The sequence below is a fragment of the Prinia subflava genome, chromosome 4 (assembly GCF_021018805.1).
Source record: "Prinia subflava isolate CZ2003 ecotype Zambia chromosome 4, Cam_Psub_1.2, whole genome shotgun sequence".
In the NCBI taxonomy this organism is placed as follows: domain Eukaryota; kingdom Metazoa; phylum Chordata; class Aves; order Passeriformes; family Cisticolidae; genus Prinia; species Prinia subflava.
The window spans coordinates 68180862-68201382 of record NC_086250.1 but is presented as its reverse complement, the minus strand read 5'-3'; the positions used below and the strand labels follow the sequence as shown (position 1 = coordinate 68201382).

The 20521-nt window shown below is 38.7% G+C and overlaps 1 protein-coding gene across 4 annotated transcripts in view; it reads left to right on the top strand.

The window, feature by feature from the left end:
• The window catches only part of CELF2 (CUGBP Elav-like family member 2), a 376801-nt gene extending 357945 nt beyond the window's left edge, over positions 1–18856 (top strand). For all 4 annotated transcript variants that reach the window (XM_063397060.1, XM_063397061.1, XM_063397062.1 and 1 more), the window contains 4 exons: positions 3434–3613; positions 6440–6583; positions 11332–11503; positions 12809–18856. In XM_063397060.1, coding sequence (XP_063253130.1) covers positions 3434–3613; positions 6440–6583; positions 11332–11459 — 452 coding nt within the window. In that variant the 3' untranslated portion in view covers positions 11460–11503; positions 12809–18856. The remainder of the gene's footprint in view (positions 1–3433; positions 3614–6439; positions 6584–11331; positions 11504–12808) is intronic.
• Positions 18857–20521: the final 1665 nt, after the last annotated feature.

The following is a 20521-nucleotide window of genomic DNA, read 5'->3' as shown; positions in this document are numbered from 1 at the left end:
GTCTGATGGCTGACCTGGAACCTCTGGGTGGGAAGGTGCTATTGATTCCAGGGGAAAGGAGGGGGAGGATGCTGCCCACTGCAGCACAAAGCATGTTTAACTAATAGGCCAATGACTCATGAAAGATAACACGGTATCTTAACGCTACCTCTGTTATCAAGTTATTTCAACACTCTAATAAAAGGAGAGATACAAGCTGCTTTATCAGGAGCCTTTACTTTACCAGCCCTGTGTGTACACTCATGCAGGCAGTGACACAAACCTAAGTACAAAACATCAGAGCAAACATTCAACCTCAGGATCAAATTATTATTACTACTAATATTTAATATATTAATACATTGTGTATTAAATGTAATTTATTATAAAAATTATTATTGATAATAGTTTTGTTATTATTATTGTTATAATATTTTGAATGCCACTCTATCACTACCCCTCCTGAACTGGGCAGGGGAGAGAAAATATAACAGAAAATTTGTGAGCTGAGATAAGGGCAGGGAGAGATCACTTAACCAGCTTCCATCATAGGCAGAACACTCCTGACTTGAGGAAATTAGTTTAATTTATTAACAATCAAAACAGAGTAGAGTAATGAGAAACTAACCCAAATCTTAAAAACACTTTCTCCCCACTCCTGCTTTCCTCCCAGGCTTAACTGTGTTCCTGAATTCTCTACCTACTGTCCTCTGTGGTGCAGGAGGACAGGGAATGGGGGTTGCAGTCAGTTCATCACACATTGTTCCTGCAGCTCCTTCCTCCTCAGGGTTGGACTCCTCACACTGCTCCTCTGCCCCAGTATGGGGTCCCTCCCATAGGAGAGAGTTCTTCACCTGCTCCTGCAATGTGGGTCCCTTTCCACAGGCTGCAGCACTCCACAAATTGCTCCAGTGTGGGTCTGTTCCATGGCATTTCCCTTCAGGAACAGGCTGCTCCAGAGTGGGTCCCCAACGGGGTCACAAGTATTGACAGCAAACCTTCTCCAGTGCAATCATCTCTCCACAGGTCCTGCCAGAAGCACTGCCTTCCCACGGGGTCACAGCCTCCTTTGGGCATCCCCTGCTCTGGTGTGGGCTCCTTCATCGTCTGCAGGTGGATCTCTGCTCCCCATGGACCCCCAGGTCCTGCAGGGCACAGCTGCCTCACCGTGGGCTGCACCAGGGGCTGCAGGGGAGCCTCAGCTCCAGTGCCTGGAGCACCTCCTGCCCCTCCTTCTCCACTGACCTTGAAGAACTGTTTCTCCCACACATTCTCACTCCTCTCTTCTCTGGCTGCAGTTACCATTGCACAGAGATTTTTTCTCCTTTGCCGTGTTACCTCAAAGGTGTCACCTCTGTCACTTGGCCAGTGGTGGCTCCTTCTTGGAGCCATCTGGCACTGGCTCTGCAGGACATAGGGGAGGCTTCCAGCAGCTTCCCTTCATCCCCCCACTACCACCCAAACCCAGTACAGTTTTATAACTGGAACCATTATACAAGAAATACCCAGTCTGTTGAGCTCTGACAGCAGTTTTTATTCAAAGCAGGGGCAGACAGTACGTCCCATCAGGGTACAGCAATGCTCTGAAGTGGGGTGGAGGGGAAAGAGAAGTCTTCAAAGTGAGACATTTTATTAAGGAAAGGCTAAGAATATCACATCTCTGCCAAGTGTTTAGTCACACAAATTATAGTAAGATCAAAAGGTATAATTTATGCAGTACAATTCTCTTAATTGGCACAGACTCTGGTGGAGCCAAGAAGGTGCCACTTGAGCAATTGTCCTGATTATTGGAGACTCATAGGAATATGCTTTTCAAATCTACATAAGAGCAGAAGGATACTGGGGTCAGCATCTTTATCCTCCTCTGTCAATGATGGATAATTCCCTGCAGTATTCTTCCTGTATCTAAATTATATGTGATAAGGTTTCTGCCATCTTCCTGGAAGATTATTTCCCAGTCAAACAGATTTAATTATTAATTTACCATAAAGTATCATCTGCCTAATTTCCCCTCTTTTCCCCAATTTACATACCAACCCTTATTATTGCTCTGAAATTAAGCCCTTTCCTGCTCTTTACTATTCCTCACTTCAGGGTCTTAATATGACTCGACCAGTCACATCTTCACCATTTTCCTATCAAAACATTACACAATGTCTAAGAAATGATTGCTGGTGATTCTGGGTGCCTCCCCCCCATTTTTCGGGTGACTGATCTTCTGAACTTCTGTGGGTCTGTTAAGCCCTTAAAGTAGTTCCTGAGCTGTTCGTCTAGAAACTAGGGAGCTGGGATAGCTAATTGTGCAGAAAACACACCCTGGCTCTCAGTCCTGACAGTTGGGCTCAGGTTGGGCATGTGGAAGATGAGCAGGGCTCTGAACCCTGCCATGCCTTCAACTTCCAACAGCAAATTTACGTTTTCTGGAATTTCTGAAAGACGGTGCTAGCACTGTTAACTTCAACATAACTCATTTAGGAGCCATGCTGAGCAATAGAAGCAAAGAAGGGAAGCTGTAGCTCAGGAATTTGTCCACCATGAAATCAGAGTAGTACAACTCCTTATGCAGCCCACACTGTTTGCATGGATGAGGGATGTCATTTTCTGCACAGCTAGCAATCCCATCTGAAATTTCCTCTTTAGCAGCCATCCCAGTTAAATTACTCTGTTACCTATCAGGATAGAATTGCTGGAAGTTAAAAAAAAAGTGACTCTGCTTCCCTTGTGAAGAAAAACATTGCTAGAAATGAATGGTTTTGTTTCTTCTTGAAAGATGCCTGGTCTGGATGACATGTTTTTAGTCACTTTGGGTTTGTGCTGTTCATCCCTTGTGGAGTGACTGCAGGAACTAGAGGAGGAGGTTGTAAAGCAAAGAGCATCGCAGTCCATCTTTCTACCACAAGCCTAAGGGACAAAACCTGTAACTGTTCAGAGGGTTATAAGAGAATCATTTAGGTTGAAAAAGACATGTTTTAAAATGCAGTTAATCAGGGTTCTCTGCTTACTCTGTATAAGCAAAACACTTCTGATATGGTGTTGTCACAGCCTGTTACTGAAGACCGTGGTTGGAGAGAGTGGGTTTCCTCACAGACTGCTTTTCTCACAAGGACACAGGTCAAATAGATCCCACACTGCCAGCCTCAGACACCCCCAGCAGAAGCACAGGTGTCGAGGAGGATGAGCAGAGAGGCTCTCAGGAGCACAGAGCTGTAGTACTTGCCAGTAGCAGGCTGCATGCGAGTCCATTTGACTGTGCAACCCTTGTGCTGAAGTGATCCTGATGCCAAAGTCGTGTTTCCTTGTCCTCAGTCCCATTTGGTGGAGTGCCGAGCTGCATGCCCTGCTGTCGTTGTCAGTGTCAGTATAATACCAACGACTTTCGGAAAGCACTAATGAACAAGTGCAATTTCTTTTCTCTATTGTTGGGTTTTTTGTAAAGTTGCTCAAATGCTCTCAGGTATGGCGGCCCTGAACGGAGGACTCGGCGCCACGGGCCTGACGAACGGCACGGCCGGCACCATGGACGCGCTCACCCAGGCCTACTCAGGAATCCAGCAGTACGCGGCCGCCGCGCTGCCCACCCTCTACAGCCAGAGCCTGCTGCAGCAGCAGAGCGCCGCGGGCAGCCAGAAGGAAGGTAAGTGAGAGCCCACGCCGCCAAACCCAGCCCCAGCACTGCCTGTTCCCTCCTTGGAGGCTTCACAGAAGGCCTCGGGCAGTCTAATCCGTGATTTCTTCTTCCTGCAGTTTTCTTACACTTAGCGCTCTCACCTTCTTTAACCTCTAATGTGTTTCACTTTTCAGCCATCTGTCCTTCAAGTTGTGCTTTGCCACCCATCCCTGCCTTATATAAAAGCATTTACCGACTACCATATAAAAAGGCGCCGCTAACAAAAATCATCCCTCTGTGGGTGCGGTTTTGTCTTCTGGTTTCCATTTTCTGTCGTAGTGGAGTTAATCTGATTAAGGTTTTGAGCTGATGACAAGATCCGTTTTCACTTTGAGTGGTTCTTTGCTTAATTGTGGGTCTTGTGAGGAAGCAGCTAAGTGAATGATTGCCCCCCTCTCCCCACACCAACAGCAAATAAACCTCAGGAAGTTATTGCTAAGAATAAATGAATGCTAATTACAAGGTGTTTAGGAAAATGAGGCTACCCTTTTCCCATCTTCCGTTCCCCTTCATACTTCCCAGGCATTTTGAGGGAGGTTGTTTCTGTTTTCATTGCTTTCTCCTGTCCTAATTTCCAGATAATTCTACAAAGACAGGAAAACACTGCATGCTTTCTAAAACTGTATCTATGTTGTCACCACTGTTCTTGCCAAGGATAAGCTTTGGAAACAAAACTAGTATAATATCCTTAGAGAAATCTTTTTTATCCTCTGTTGAAATAGTATCTTGTACTATTGTGGGATGTGTTTCCTAGGAAGACAAATTTGGCATTCCCCCAGCTGGTTATTGTATAGGGACACTGGAGTTAAAATGTATATTTTCTCTGAAGTCTTCCCTTCATTTGCTGCTAAAAGCTTGAATTGTTTGAAATGAAAAGGAATTTTTTATATATTTTTTTCCTTTTTTTTTTTTCTGCATTTATCTTTCACCTCAGGCCCTTTGGTCAGTGACAACAGACTACTTGACATGAGAAAAAAATTGTTTATTTGATGTTATTGCAAGATACATAGTGAAGGACAGCTTGATTTTTTTCTAAGTATTGTAATATTTTTCTGTTCAAAAACATTCAAATCAACTTTAGGCTTATCTTTTATTTTTATGAGTTGCCAGCATCCTTTTCAAAACACAGTATTTTTGTTATGTATCTTGTATCTGTTAGTAGGTGGTTAAGTTCAAGTGAATGAATTCCACTACTGAATACCGACAACAATGTTTTGTCTCTTACCATGATTTCTGATGGAACTGTGAAGAGTCTGGAGTGGTTGAGGATAAACAAGTGCCAGAGAAATATGCTATATAAATATTAAATGCTAAAGCATTTAAAGTGAACTGCCTCATATGCTCTTAAATATTATTTAGTATTTTTTCCCCTACTATTTTAAAGAATATTATTTGCTGGGAATGATAGTTTATTTGTGCCAAGAAGAAAAAAGTTACAAGTGACAAGTTTTTTTCATCTTTTTTTTCCCATCTCCCCAGAAATTTTTCTTCTCTCTCTCTCTCTCTCTCTTTTTTTTTTTTTTTTTAATCTAATTGCTTTATCTCCTGCTTTTGGGCAAGCTTTGCTACCTTTTCCTTCAGGCTGAGAGAGAGCAGCCAGCCTGATTCTCAATGTGGGAGAGGTGAGGCTCCTTGGCTCTGTGGCAGAAGGAACTCTGTAAATCTGATAAGCACTTTCCTCTCCAGAAAACCAAGGACATCACATCTGAGGCACATTTAGGTTCCATTAAGCAAGGGAATATGTAATCAGGCTATTCTAGGTGTGTTTTTAGCAGAAATGCTTGTTCCCTTTGTGTACCACTTACGCTGCTGGAGCCTGCATGGGGAGGCCACATCTGGCTCCATCATATATCACACTCTTCCTGGCATCCATTCCTAGTTTCCAGTGTGTTGCTGTTGAGCTAGGGCAAAAAAATAAGCTCTCAGGACTAGGGTGAATGTTTCAACCTACACCTTTAATAATATGTATCTCATATCTTGTCTGTAAGAAAAATATTCAAAGCACCTTTGAGTTTACACCTTTCTTTGCAAACTGAACTGAGCCTAAAGCCACTTAATTGCAACCCAGCTGCATAATTTTGAACTTCTTTAAAAGACTTGCTTTACTTGCTTCTGCCAAGAGACAGAGCTTTCTATTTATATTTTTAAAAAAAGCTCATTTTGAAATGAGTCAGTACAAATTTAATTCTGAATGTCTTTTTCTCACTGACTTCAATGACTTTTAAGTCACAAGGTGTGCTTATTATTATTATTATTTTTATTCCTATCTGCACCATTTTCTTGCCCTTTGAGTTTAAATCTCTGGTACTCAAATCTGAGCTCACCTCCTTCCATTTTTATAAGTTCCTGCAACTGGAATTAAACTGACAAACCCATGCAGGTGTTGGAAGCAGCAGGACTCCTTGAGCAGTTCTTGGGGTATTGGGAGAGCCAATACATTCTGTACTTGTTTTGCTAACCTTAATTATACTGAAAGACACTCATGCAAATTGAAGAAAGAGGATGAATTTCCTAGGATTTTCATTCCTAGAGGATGAAATTACTACTTCTCTAGTAGAGTTATGAAATAAACACTTTTCAAAGTAAACACTTTTCAAGATGGGATGCTCTAAAGAGCTGCATTTCAGCTGCGCTCCCTTGATGATCCACTTGCTTTTGTTCCTTCAGAGTTGGAAAGTGAAATGCTTTCTGACCATCAGCTTCAGTAAGTATTATGGAAAAACAGATTAAATGTAGCACTTGTAATATCTGTTTTCATACTTCTTTTTTTTTATTTATTTTATTTTCCTAAAGGTCCAGAAGGGGCAAACCTCTTTATTTACCACCTCCCCCAGGAGTTTGGAGACCAGGACATTCTGCAGATGTTCATGCCTTTTGGAAATGTTATCTCTGCTAAAGTCTTCATTGACAAACAGACCAATTTGAGCAAGTGCTTTGGTATGTCAAATTTAATAAATCAAATAGTAAAAGCCACATGCATTATACTGAAAAGGGGCCAGGAAAGAAAATTAACAGCAGTGTTAGAAATGTCATACTGGAAAATCATTCCAAAAGTAATGGACTGTTAATCCTCAAATGAGCAGGAAGATGCACAGACAAACTACTTCTAACTAAAAATTGGATATGAAAAAAACAATAATAATCTTCCAGTCTGACATCTCGCATGAATGTGTCAAGTACATGAAACTAATTACACCCTATGTGGGGAAATGTCATTTAGTATACTATTAAATTGCCTTTTTATGGATACCTAATTATTCTCTATTGTATAGCTGAGCCACTTAAAAAAAGCTCTGTGTTTAACCCATTGCTTCTACATTACAGGAATTTCTTTCTTCTGAATTAAGTACAAGATTTTGCAATTAGTGACTGAATGGTGTGTACAAGTAGTTCAGAATATTTTGCAGACAGTTGATGTCTAGATATGCAGCTCCAGCTGTTGTGGGTGGGTTCCAGTGTGTTATGGAAGGTGGCATCTCCCTTACCTTAGGGCAGGGATGAAGAGGGCTTCACAAGATCAGTGTCAAGTTTTACAGAGAATACTTTGAGCTGTCAGAAAATTGGATCACAGCAGAGAATGAGATGGTATGTTGGTATAAAAATAGTTTTAGACTTGATTAGGAGGGCTGATGTCTCTGGAATAGCAGAGATGCACCAGTTCAGTGCTTTGATGGAGTGGAGCAGACAATGTGAGTGGTAAACTTTTGGAGTGTGGGTGTAATAATTATGCTCTTATACAAGACACAGGAGGATTTAGGAGGAGGAAGGAATCTCTTAAACATGAGTTTTATAGGGGTAGACATAAAATATTGGAATTTCCTTAAAAGTTGCCATTCTTTCTCAGAGTAAAGGAATGCAACTGTATATATGACAAAAGAGGATTGGATAGTACAGTCAGTTGATTCAGCTCATAGAAAGAGTGTGATATTCATTCTGAATTTTCCCACAGTCTTTCAGTTCATTTTTGAAGCATTCACCTCTTTAGGCTTTACAAAAAATCACTCATATCTAGACCAATATAGCCTGTGTCTAAAATGGGTTAAAGCAGTCCCCAAGGCACTTGCAAATTTGAAAAGTGGAATTGAAATGGACTCCCCATTGATCTGGAGCCAGTTCTGTTAGTATGTTGGGGTTACAAAATCGTTGTTGAGGTCTCCAGGAATCTTGATGAAATGTCAAATCAAGCTACGTTAATCGAAGTGCAGCAATTGTGGTGACTGCTGCAAGAATGTAAATTAGTTTGGACAGGTGGCTCAGTTCATCAGATCGTTTCCCACACTTGCTTTTTGGGCATTTTCCTTTACTCATTGATTACCTTCTTACACATTTTTCTGGGTTTGTGGGACACAATTGCCTAACTTAAAGTGATGCACCAAAGTTATCTTCTTCAAGGGAAAATGGAGGAATCCTCTGTCATTTTGGTTTTAGGCAGCCTTCACTGATATTTCCATTGCTCAGTCTTGCATCTGAGATACTCTGCCACTAGAGAGGGAGCTCTGCTTTAAAAACAAAATGTAGAAGTGGCAGATGAAGCTGAGTGATTCACTGGGTGACCATTTGGTGATGCTGCAAATCACAGGCAAAGCCAGAATTAAGTCCTGTTAGCTTAATGTACTGGCATAGTCTGGCTGCACCTCCTTAGCTTTATTTGCAAGAATAGTCTGTTTGTTGTTTTGGTCCTATATTTGTGTTTCAAAAAACTTGGTTTTTTTTATTCTGTCCTTCCACCCAAAAACTATGAGAATAGTGCCACTGAAGAACCCATTTCTCTGCTGAATTGTGGTCATTGCACTTGGTACAATTTGGGTTTGGGTTTTTTATTTGTTGCTGTGGTTTGGTCTTTTCGTCAATTGTAGCAGTAATAGTAGTAATAATAGTAATAGTAATTGTAATAGTTTGCACGTGCTTAGGGCTTCCTACTCTGGAGTCTCCAATCTCCTGCCCAAAGGAGGAGGAAGTCAAATTACAGATGAGATCAGGTTGAACATCCAAAAGGTGTAAAGATTGTGCAAGTCTGTCCACTGGCAGAAATGGGAAGGTCCATTCTGAGTGATAGACAGTGATGAATCTTTATGTAAAATTGCTTCACAAAACGAAAAGTTCCTTTTCTTTGCAGAAAAAGGACTTAGGCATATTTTCTTTTCTTGTCCAACCCAAAATGAATGCTCAAAGGATTAAATGGTGATGAGGGTGACAGGACAGTGTCCTGACAGCACCTGGAAGTGCTTTTCCATGAGTTCTCACAGGCTCCACGGGCTCTGATTAAGCAGACAAAGGGTTTCACTCTTCAAGCTTATCTCTTGCCTTTCACAAACTTTAGAATAAGAAAAATTAAATATGTAACTAAAGCAGAGTAGGGGGGACCCAGTTACATCAGTGCAGAAATGCAGTCGGCCTTACAACAAAATTGTTACTTGAATGATTGAAAATTATTTATCCTGATTATAGAGATACCCAAAAATCTAAAACAAAAATCAGAGTTGTCATGACAGGGTCTTTGAGAATTAATAAGAAACATGAATGGGTGCAATCAGAAAAATACAAATAAAGAGAAGGAATTCCAGATTCCTCAGTAAGCTTAATAAATGAAGGTTCTCAATAAGGAAGAAGATGAGATCGTAACAAGCTAATGTAGGTATTGCATTCTGTGTAAAGAGACAAATTGTGAATCAGAATAGCAACTAAATGATAGGGGCTGATGCCAGCAGTGTGCTTCCTTCTCTTCATTCACAATCCACAGATTGTGACTAGCCAAGTGACTAGTTTAGATCACTTGCTTACTTTCCAAGTAGATAAAACTAGGTATGAACGAAAGAAACTACAGTGATGATAAGTTCATAGCCCTAATGTGTACTTAAGGAATAAACTGAAGATCAGGAAAGCTGTGAAGGAAATGCTGAATTGTCAAGGTAGGTAGGAGTAGCTATAGCTCAGTTGTGGAGCATCTGCCTGGACAGTGCCTCCCAACTCAGGCTAGTTCCCTTTTCTATCCCTGTGGCAATCCTAGAGCTGGTGGAAGGAGACACAGGACATAGAGCTAAGATCATGACTGGAGTCATGTGAACAGACATGATCTCTAGAACCAAATAGGGGAAAGGAGGAGACGGAGAGAGCGATGAAGCGCCTCAGGATTTGGCAATAAATTCAAGAGGGAATGATCTCAGGGAGAAAATAAGGAAGTGGCAAGTTGCTAAAACCAAGGAAGATATGGAGGAACATTTATTATCCCTTAAGGAGATAACAAATAATCAACCACAGGACAATATGGCTAGAGCATACTGGCTTTGGCCAGGAGATGGTCTGCAGAGATTTAAATGAGAGGTGGTTTTGAATAGAAGGAATAGAAGTTAGCCTGAGTTGTCAGAGAAGAATCTTAACCTAAGTAGTTTGGTGAAGTTGATTTAAGGTGAAGCCACAGGGATGATCTGTGAAGGAGAGCTGGACAAGGATACTTTGATAAGGGGAGAGGATTTTATGCAGTGGGGAAAGTGAATAACACTCAGACTGCAGTTGGAAGGGGGCAGCAGTGCAAAAGCCATAAAAGGATAGGTTAAAGTAATGGTAAAAGAGGTTATGAATCCAAGAAGTACACAGACACTAAGCACAAATGAATAAAGCTGGTTGGTGAAAGAGAGGCACTGAGAAGCCTGGGTGTTAGGAGTGAAGACAAAGTGTGTGGCATTCCAGCTTTAGGAGAGTGAAGGGATATATGTTAAGGCAAATTCAAGTGGAAAGAAGAGGGAGCATTTCAAAGCAGATGCATAACAGCAGGCTGAGTACAGTAATAATTAGCCCGAGCAGAGGCAGAGCAGCAGTTGGGAAAGCTTTGCAATTACAAGTGGGAGGCCCAGATATGAAAATGAACTTTGAGCTTCCAGAATCAGGGAGATTTGAATATATTATGAATAGAACATTTTCAGTCTCCCAGGGAAAAGAAATCTGAGCCAGGCCAGCCATTCTGAATTACCCAAGCAAACATTATCCTCCTAGTTAGTGCTCACACGCAAGGAGCAGATCTTGGAGTTCTCATCAAACCCTACCATTGTCTTTATGATGCTGCTTAATTTTGATGTTTGCGTACCCCTTTGGGGACAAAGAGACTGAATTAACTAACATTAAGGTACCCTGAGATCTTGAACTGGAAGGAGCTGTAAAATTACAAAATATTAATATTGCAGCTGTCCTAGGCCCAAACAGCTCAAAGAGATGAGTGTTCCATGGCACACATGAACTCACACCCAAGTGTGAGTTAAACCTAAACTAGGTTTAGGCAGTTTGGGAGTTGATTCTGTAACCAGGCTTGCTGTTTCAGCTTCCCTTTTGCAGACTGGCCTGAATAGCACTTCCTAATAGACTGGGAGGTATGTAGATACTGCACTGAAAAGTGTTACAGTAATAAGTATCTTGAGTCTCTAAGGTAGGTAGATAAATAACAGAATGGAAACTGCATTGCACCAAAATTGGCCAACTGCATCCCAGCTAGTAAAGAAATATTATGAAGGTAAAGAGGAAGGCAAAAGGAAACGGGACAGGAAATGGGATATGTAATGCGATCAAAGAACTAATTGAAAGCGAGGTAAATATGTCAAATAAATATCAATCATAAAATTCTAACAAAATGCCTTCTGACATTTGTTCTAACCTAGAGTTGACTTTCTCTCCCGCCTGTGTTCTGTGTCTCGCAGGTTTTGTTAGCTATGACAATCCGGTCTCTGCACAAGCTGCTATCCAGGCTATGAACGGCTTTCAGATTGGCATGAAACGCTTGAAGGTTCAGCTGAAACGCTCCAAAAATGACAGCAAACCTTACTGATCTTAACCCCAGATGCTTACTGCTCTTATTTTAGCTTTCTTAGGGTAAGTCCCATGAGCAAACCTGTCCTCTGCAGGGGGGTTAAGAAAGAACATAGAGCCAACCTTCACCAAGAGACAGTTATTTTTACAGTTACCACTTCCATCTCCCCACTTGTCCTTACTACACTTGGCTCCCATTTCCTTGCCAAGTAATTACTGAGTTGTGTTACTGTATTTTGTTTTGCAGCATAATTTATCTCCTTTTTGAAAGAAAAATAAGCGTCTTGAAATTCCAAACAGCACACACACACAGACACAAAAAAAAAAATGTGCAATTTAACTCTGTGAACCCTGGTGCCATTAGCACACAATAAAAGTTGTTTTCTATGGATGGATCGTATTTTACCAGGGTGGCACCAGCAGTTTATAGGTTAAACAAAATGGCCTCATGCCAGTTGAAGCACTTATTTTGCAACAAAAAATTGAAACAAGTCTTTCCACTACATCAACTTGTTTTTTGAGAAGATCTGATTTTTTTTTCTGTTCAAATCAACGTATTGTTATATATTAGTCTGATTTTACACTGGTCGTCTTTATATTTCATTTTTTTTTAAGTTCTTGTTTTTTTGGAAAGGATTAATGTAAAAAAGATTTAGAGATCTGTTTCTAAAGCTACAGGGTTTAAAATAAAAAAAAATAAAATAAAATGAGTGACAATACTTGATGTTTCTTGAGAGATAAATTTAATAATAATAAAAAAAAAGAAAGCCACAGGCCTGTAAATTTTATTTGTAAAAAGCATTTCTATTTTTATACAAAATTTTTACTGCCTCAGAAATAATGGAATTTATTTATTGCCTATTGTTAACTTATTGGATACCTAAAGAGCAGCTCTCTATGCTAGCTAGATCCTTTGAAGTAGTCTCTAGAGTAATTGTGCCAAGAATGGGCGCTTTTTCACTGTTGAACCCTCCACCCTTTGCAGTTCATGCTTTTATCCTCTTGTTTGTATTTGTCTGGTTATTTTGTTCGTAGTTTCCATTACCTAGTTTAAAGTTCAGTTGTCTGACCCTTTTTCCCCCCCTCTCCCTGTACCTTTCTGTTGCATTTGTAGAAACTGGTTCTTTCCTCTCTTTTCTCCCCAAAGAGGAATCCATTCTCTCTGACTCCTTTCAGATGGATTCTTTTGGGGTTCCATTGTGTTCTTGTTGACAAGTATTGTAAGTTAATGCAAATTATGTGAACGGCTCGTAGGCTCTACTGATAAAAGATTTGCATTAGTTTTTCTCCTGCACCCATAAAAGTGATTTTGTTTGTGCTGCATAGATTCTGTGTAACCTTTTTTCCTCTTCCTTGTTTTTTCCCTAGACATCTCCATGCCCGTTAGCCCATCGTTTGCCTAGCATGTCCCTGTGGCGTCTCAAAAAAAAAAAAGTTTCATCGTCCCGTCATTGTTTCTGATGTCTTTCTGACCTCACATCATATTTGGTTCTCCTACTGACCTAGTTTGACCTTTGAAATTTGCATGTGACCTCATCTAGCTATGAATTCTGGGAAGTCAATGTGAAAAAACATTGCTGCATTCATGCAAGACTGAAATTTATTATTAGATAAATTAATGATAGGATTTAAAAACAACCTGTGGCAAAATGTTTTTTCTTTCTTTCCTTTGATTTTTTTTTTTTTTAGTTTTGGTTTTTGGTTTTCTTCTTTCCTTGGAGTTTTTGTTTATTTTTGTTTGGGTTTTTTTGTTTTGGGTTTTACTCTTAGTTGATTTTTGGTTTTGTTTTGTTTTTTTTTTTCATTTCGTAAAAAAAAAATAAAAAAAAAAACAGACTTGAAAGTATTATACAGGGATTGGCATTCTGCCTGGTCACTGGTGACAATAGCAATATGTGTCCAGAGGCACAGAATGTTGGTTTCTAACAGACTACTTCCAAAACAGTTTGAGAAATAAAACTGTCTGATTTTAAGTCTCTAGAGGTCTGTAATAGTTTTTACATTTTTCAGGCAGTGTAAAGTTTTTTGATAAGGCCATTTTAGGTGGCTCACTTTCTCATTAAAGTATATATATAGAACCACTTTTTGTAGATTAGTATAAGAAAATATTTACCCTGTTTTAGGGCAAATGCTACCTACTTGTGTCACCTTTTGCTGAACTGACTCACAGTTAGACAATCCATGGTTTAATGCACATGAAATTACCTATATTTTATACTGTTTCAATGTACAGAAGAAAGGTTACTGTAAAATGTGTTACGTTGGTGCTTCTGTGAATTAAGTTGTGGTTTCATCATGAGTCTTATGGTCTTAAGTGTTCTATGTTTATAAAAAGACAAGTTTAAAATTGGTTTACTTGAACAACAAGAACAAAAAGAAGATTCAAAAAAAAACACAAAAAAAAGTTGTTTGCTTAAAAAAAATAATTTCATGTGAAAATAAAAAAAATATTCCAGAATAAGTTTGTGTTGGCTTGTGACGCATTGATGTCATTTTTTTATTGTGAACAATTTAGGTGTGTTTGTGTTCAGCAAAATGTGATCAGTTTTTCTTTTAAAGAAAAAAAAAATCAGTGAAATTATAGTGCCAAATTCCAAAGGTACTTTCTTCCTAGAGCTTCAGTGTGTTTCTTGTGTGAAGTAATTTGATAACATGGGTATTTTATTATGTGTTTTGTATAAATCCCTAATATTTAAAGAAAAAAAGAGGTTAAAAAGTTTGTTAACTTGCTATCCTGTGGTCTTGTTGCCTGAAATTGTTATTGTTTGTTATTTCTCTTTGATGTTTTTTGTAAAACATTGTATAAGTGCCCATGTTTCACTTTTTTAACCACTCTGCACACATCAATGCTGTGAAAGCAAACCTCACTATGTATTTTCTTCATATTGTATGGAAACCTCTAAGGTGAGAAAGTTTTGAACTTTTAACCCTTTCCACCCAGAGCTGTCTTGAGTGTTAATACCTTTTATACATTCACCATTTTGCTGTTTATTTTTATATATATATCTATATCTATAAATATATATATACTTAGTTTTTTGTGGTTTATTTAATACATGGTTGAAATCAGAACAATGCACAGGGCAGATCTGAAGGACAAAAATATTTTACTGCTGTCTAAATTTCTTCTGTATCTATAACTAAAATTATTTAAAACCGTAATTAACTTGTGGTTTTCCTTTTTAGATTTTGGGGATTTTGTCTTTTCTTAAAGAGCTTTTAATATGCTGCTGGAATATGCTATTCAGTATTAATAAAATAAAAGAAAAAGAAAACAATTCTTTAATTATCTATTGTGTGAGCCACTCCCAGTCAGGAGTGGTCAATCCACCATTTGAAAACCTTGAGGAGAAAAAAAAAAGAAAGAATAATAATATTTTTGTAATTTAAATAAATGAACTTTTGCTTAAATCAGATGCACTAGATCTTCCTGGGTGAAAATTCAGTGTGCACTGCAGTTAAACTACTTTTTATGGATAAAGTTTACATACACTGTAATGTTTGGTGTTATCTGCCATTATTTGTCACGGCAATATATTGGCTTACTCCTGCAGACACTCATAAAATACAGAGAGGAGTAACTTTACTCGTACCCGTGGTCCCTGGGAGTATCTGTGTGACCAATGTGGGTGTTTGCTGGAGGAAGCTCTTTGTAAGGAGCCAGAAAAGAGATGCTGGTAGCCCTTTTCACTGCCTTGTAAGTCTGATTGGGTTGCGTTTCTACCGCACAAACAGTGACCAACAACCAAATTCGGTTCTTTGCCACCGGTTTAGCGAATTCATTGCCAATCCAATGTGTGTGAGCAGCAGTACCTGCTACAGGTCATAAAGTGCCATACCTTCTTCCACCTCCTAGTTCTATCTGCTTATATCTGAAGCCACCTAAAATTAAAAAACGAAGCCCTATATGAGCAACATCAGCTGGTGCACTCTTGTCTCTCATCCCCAATTAAATGCTTCTTTATGTAGAGCCCTGGGATGGAAAGGACTAGCCTCTAGTGATGCAAAAAAAGTTTCCTTCTTATAGCACATGCACTTATAAATAAATGATCTATACTTTTCTCACGTTTTTACTACTGCTGGGGCCTTCCTACACCCTTTGAGGGCTATTTTGTACTACTTGCAGCAATTGTGCGTATTCGAAGTATCATCTCACGTACGTTATATTATATATATGTACATATATATATAATATGAGATCATCATTTGGATTGTTTAGAGACTGTTTCACTAATTTTTCTCGTCATACCCACCGTCTAAATTTCCAAAGCTTTTGTAGATGCCCTGGTGTGTCCTGTGGGTTTTCCAGTCCAGTTAGAGCGGTGCCTCTGGTCCTTGGGCAGTGTAACTCGGCATCAGGCTGCCCTGAATTACTCCATGGGACATTGGCTTAGCAGTGGGAGACAAGGAATGTTTCTGTACTTCCAGGCAATGGAGATGAGTCATTGCTTAGACAAGTGTCCATCTCTGGAAAAAAAAATAAAATTCAAAAATAAAAAATGAAAATCAAATGCAAAACAAAAAACCCAAACATACACCTCTTAGGAGGCAAATTATCTACCAGTTCTCTTTCAAAATAATGAAAGGAAAAAGCTGCAAGGGTGCAAGGGCCTAATAAGAGAGGAAGTAAAACAAGGGAAATTGCTTTACAAAATTCTAATCAAAAGACTAGACTAGTTGCTTTATCAAACAAATTAGCTAATTGCAATGAAATGGCAGTCCTCAAAGGAGTAACAAGTTCATCTTTCTTTCACCATAGGGGTTACAGTTCCTTGGCTTGTGCTACTCTGGAATCATTTTACTGTTTCTGTTTTTATTATCTTAAGTGCTAATTAACAAAAAGAAAAAAATATCCTGTAGTTTCATTACCTTTTTGGATAATGTCATACAAAAAGAAAAAAAAAACAAACCTATGTATTTGTGTTTTTTTCGTGCTGTGGGAATTGTTGTTTGTAGATTAATAATACTATCATTTTGTTTAGAATTACAAACTAGTTTTTAAGTATTGTCTGAGAAAAGCCAAAGTTAATGCAATCTAGTGGAAACTGTAAGACCATTTGAGTATTGTTTCTGTTTTATTGATGCATTTGGATTTTGTTGTTTGATGGAATTTGAGCCAAAAAAAAAAAAAAAAAAAGAACAAAAAAAGGCAAAAAAAAGCAGGCTTTCCTATTTCTACAACTTGATTGTACTTATGCATTTTGTACCAGTGGAACTTTTTATACTGGAGATTAAAAAACAAATGGAAATTTTTGTGGCTTACTCTCGTGGGCCCCCTCGATCATGACTGATTTTCAAGTTTGATTTCTGGACGGTAGAAAGAGAGTTGGTTTTGTTTCGAGAATTCAAAACTTTGGCTTGATTTCTTTTTTCCCTTTGCTTATATCTAGTGTTTAGAATTTTGTCTTAACAAAAGCGGTAAGTTTCACTTTTTATTCTGTATCGTGCAGTTACACAATAAGGTAATTAGAATTAGGAGTACTCGGTCACTTTGCGTGGATAAATGTATTAGTTAAAACGTTAGGGGTTTGCTTTTTTGCTGTTTAGATCAGAGTTTTTTCTGATTCTTCTGTCCTCATTGTGAACATAACCGTGTAGTTGAAACAGTCAGACTTATTTTTGTAACGTATGTTATTGTGTGATGCAGTTTTTTGCTTCTGTCTCCAATATTAAACCATTTTCCTAATACTTGTCTCTCTACTTTGTGTGTTGTATTGTTGGTGGTCATTCTGTGTTGGTAATACATCTGCACACCTCACTGTTTCACGTGCCTGTTTTTTTTTTTCTCTATTTGTTGGTTGTGTACAAAAGATACAGTCGATTCCACCTAAGTGAATAGCTGATTGGGGGGCAAAAGAGGATTTGTACATTTTAGACATGTTCTGGTTTCTTTGATTTTTTTTGGATTTTTTTTTTTTCTCTCTTCCTCCCCCTAGTCATGCCTTATCACTTGGATAATCTCTTGGAGCAGGAAACATTTTAAATGAGTTTCCTGCAAAGTCCTATTGAAGGTAGCTTTTGTTAGCCTTCGAACTGCAAAACCTTCTGCACACAAACACACAGAAGACACCTGAAAAGATTTTTTTTTTTTTGCTGTGGCATTTCAGTCAGTCTGGATAATGTGGATTACGGAGATCATTTCTTCCTAGTTGTTAAAAAATAATAATAATACTCTGCCACTGCGTTACAGAAGCATATGAAACATTCAAGAAAAGGAGGATATAGCCTTGGGGTTTTTTCCAAACTGCACAGTAACCTGTTGGCATATGCCATTAGTCAAACTCTCCCTAGAAAATAATCATGTCTTAACTAGGGCTGGGAGAGCCTGCAAAATCTTACCAGGTGATCAAGCTTATTATGGGCAGTTGTACGTATAATACTTTAAAAAACATAACAAAATCCAAGTGAACATGGGAAGACTTTGTACTAAAGCCAGTGGAAGTAAAAAAAAAAGCCAACAAAATAAAAAAAGAAAAAAAAAAGGAGAAATAAATGATGGAAAAAAGATCCCCCGTTGTTCCAATGGGTGATATTTTTGCTGTGGGCTTACAAAGCAGATCATTCTCAGCATTGGCTGATAGTATTACAGAAATCTCAAAAGGGACTAAAGAAATACCATAGCACTTTTTTTCTCATTATTTTTACACTTGGTTCTTAAGCTTTTTTATTCTTTCCTTTCCTATAATTTTTTCCTCCTCACAAGAATCTCTCTGCTCTCCCCCAAGCGGTATCTACCACGATGAAATAAAAGCTGCAAAAGAAAAATCTATGTTGTTCTGGTTTACAGAAAGTCTCTTCTCTCCTCTGATCGCAGATACAAACCTTACAATTTGGAGAGGGGGGAAAAACAAAACAAAACCAACCAAACCCAAGGAGGAGAGAGAAGCACTGGCAAGTGCTCTCTGGAATTCAAGCCATACGCCCCCATCCCTTTCCTTTGTCCCACTTTCTGTGATGCTCAGGAATCGAAGACCACTTAAAAGTGCTCTTATGAGACCCAAACGACACTCCTCCCTCTTGTCTCCTCTCCCCTGGTCTTTCTGGCGCTCTGGCTTTGGCTCACACACACACACAGCCCCATCAATACCGTCCAACAAGGTCCTGGCGCACTGGGTGTATCCGTGTGGTGTCAGCAGCAAAACTGGTTCCTGCGTTTGGAAGACTTTTGAAATTTTCTGGTGGCTTGTGAGTTGGCCTGGTTGTTACTGCTCGATCTATTTTTCTACTTTTTTTTTTTTTCCTTTTTTACGCTTTTCCGTTTCCATGAGAAGCAAACAAGCGATGGGTCCGGAGCCCCCAGCAAGCTCCAGTGCCGTCCCACAGGGTCTGTTATCAGAGGTCAGGGGTCCAAGCAGCTCGAGGTTTAACCTAAAACCACAGGAGCCTGTAGCAGACAGCCCAGGCAGGAAAGCAGAACCCGATGGTCAGACTATACCCTGAGTCTTTGACACTTCTAGAGCTTATGATCTCGATTTGGGGAATGTTGACACCCGTGGATTCAGTTAAGTAAGTCTTGACTTGCATGATGGATAAATCAGAATTGCTCTCTGGGGTTTTTTTTTTTAGCTTGCTGTGGATGTTTTCTTATTTTCTTTTCTCTTTTTTTTCGTCCAAACTTGGTCTTAGGAAAGAAACTAGAGCTTTGTGAAGGGTCTTTTCTTCCAAAAATACAACTGAAAAAAAAAGACTTGTACTGCAGTTAGGTTTCTTTTAAATACTCAGGGCTGAAAGATACAGGGTTTTCTTTTTTTCTTTTCTTTTTTTTTAATTTCAACAATGGGAGAGAAATGAGTTCCTTAAAGCAATGCAGCTGAACAGTTTGTCCTGCTTAAACACATGCTTTTAATTTCAATTATGTAAGGCACCTTGCAGTGTTAGCAAAATGTCTCTTTGTTAGCTATATGTGTATCGCCATGGGAAATTACCAAACTGTCACAAGACTTGCTGATTAAAGAATAGCCTGCCAGAGTGTGTGTGCCTTTGCCCAGTGTGACTCTTAGGTATTAGGCTAAGGAAAACAGTTTAACAAAATGTAGTGTGAATCATTCCTGATAAGTGAATAAAGCATTGTGACCAAGCAATCAGATTATTCACTTATCAGGAATCGACTGTACTGATAGTTTGCCTGATCGTTTTTGTTCCTCATCTCTGTTGTAGTTTCACTACTTTGCTGTGTTCTGTTTTTTCTCTCATGCTCTTAGCAAAATCACTGGGAATATCCCTTCGTGTGATCATGAAACGTGCTACTGAGTAACAAATAAAAAAAATTAAATATAAAAATGATATCTTAACAAAATCTATGCACTTGCTATCAGGAACACAATACTGGATGTGTCTTATATATATTGAACTATAATAGTATTCGATTTCTTAAATAAAGCTTAAGAAAGGATTCTGTTGTCTGTAAAATTTTATGAGCATTAAATGGAAAAAAAAATGTTTCTAGGGTTGGGCGCTTTCTGTTATATGAAATCTTCCTGGGTATAAGGTCTTTAACCATGCCCAGGCAAATGTTAACTAATTCGCTTGATATTTCATTAATAATGGAGACTTTGAAAATTAGGCTTACTGAAATCTGTGGGGAGGAAAAGTCTTGCCATTCAGTGAATTACAGCAAAAGATTCTAAGATGCAGAAATTTTGATCTCTTTCTGTATTTGCAGAAGTGAATGTGCTTGGTCTTGCACTAAAATCAAAAAATGGCTAAAATATGCGAATCAGAAAATGCCATAAAACAATACAATACTGTACTTTTTGGTATATGACTTTTTTTCCTCCTGATTCTAGATAGGTTTAGAGTTAAAAAATGAAAACCCATATGCTCACAATTCCACAGATTCCACACTGGAGGTCAAACCATCATTTTGGGGAAGATCTGTGGCTTACTGTACGTTTCCTGTATTGAGCCTTCTCTTAAAAACAATATTTTCACATCAAAACCCATGAATTAAATGGGAATCGAATAGGTAAAATTGTTGAGTACACTGAAAGAAATTATTCCTTCAATGGCTGTATATTTGCCACAAAATTGTAGATTTTAAACAATTTTTATGGAAATGGCCATAATTCTTGTATTTATCAA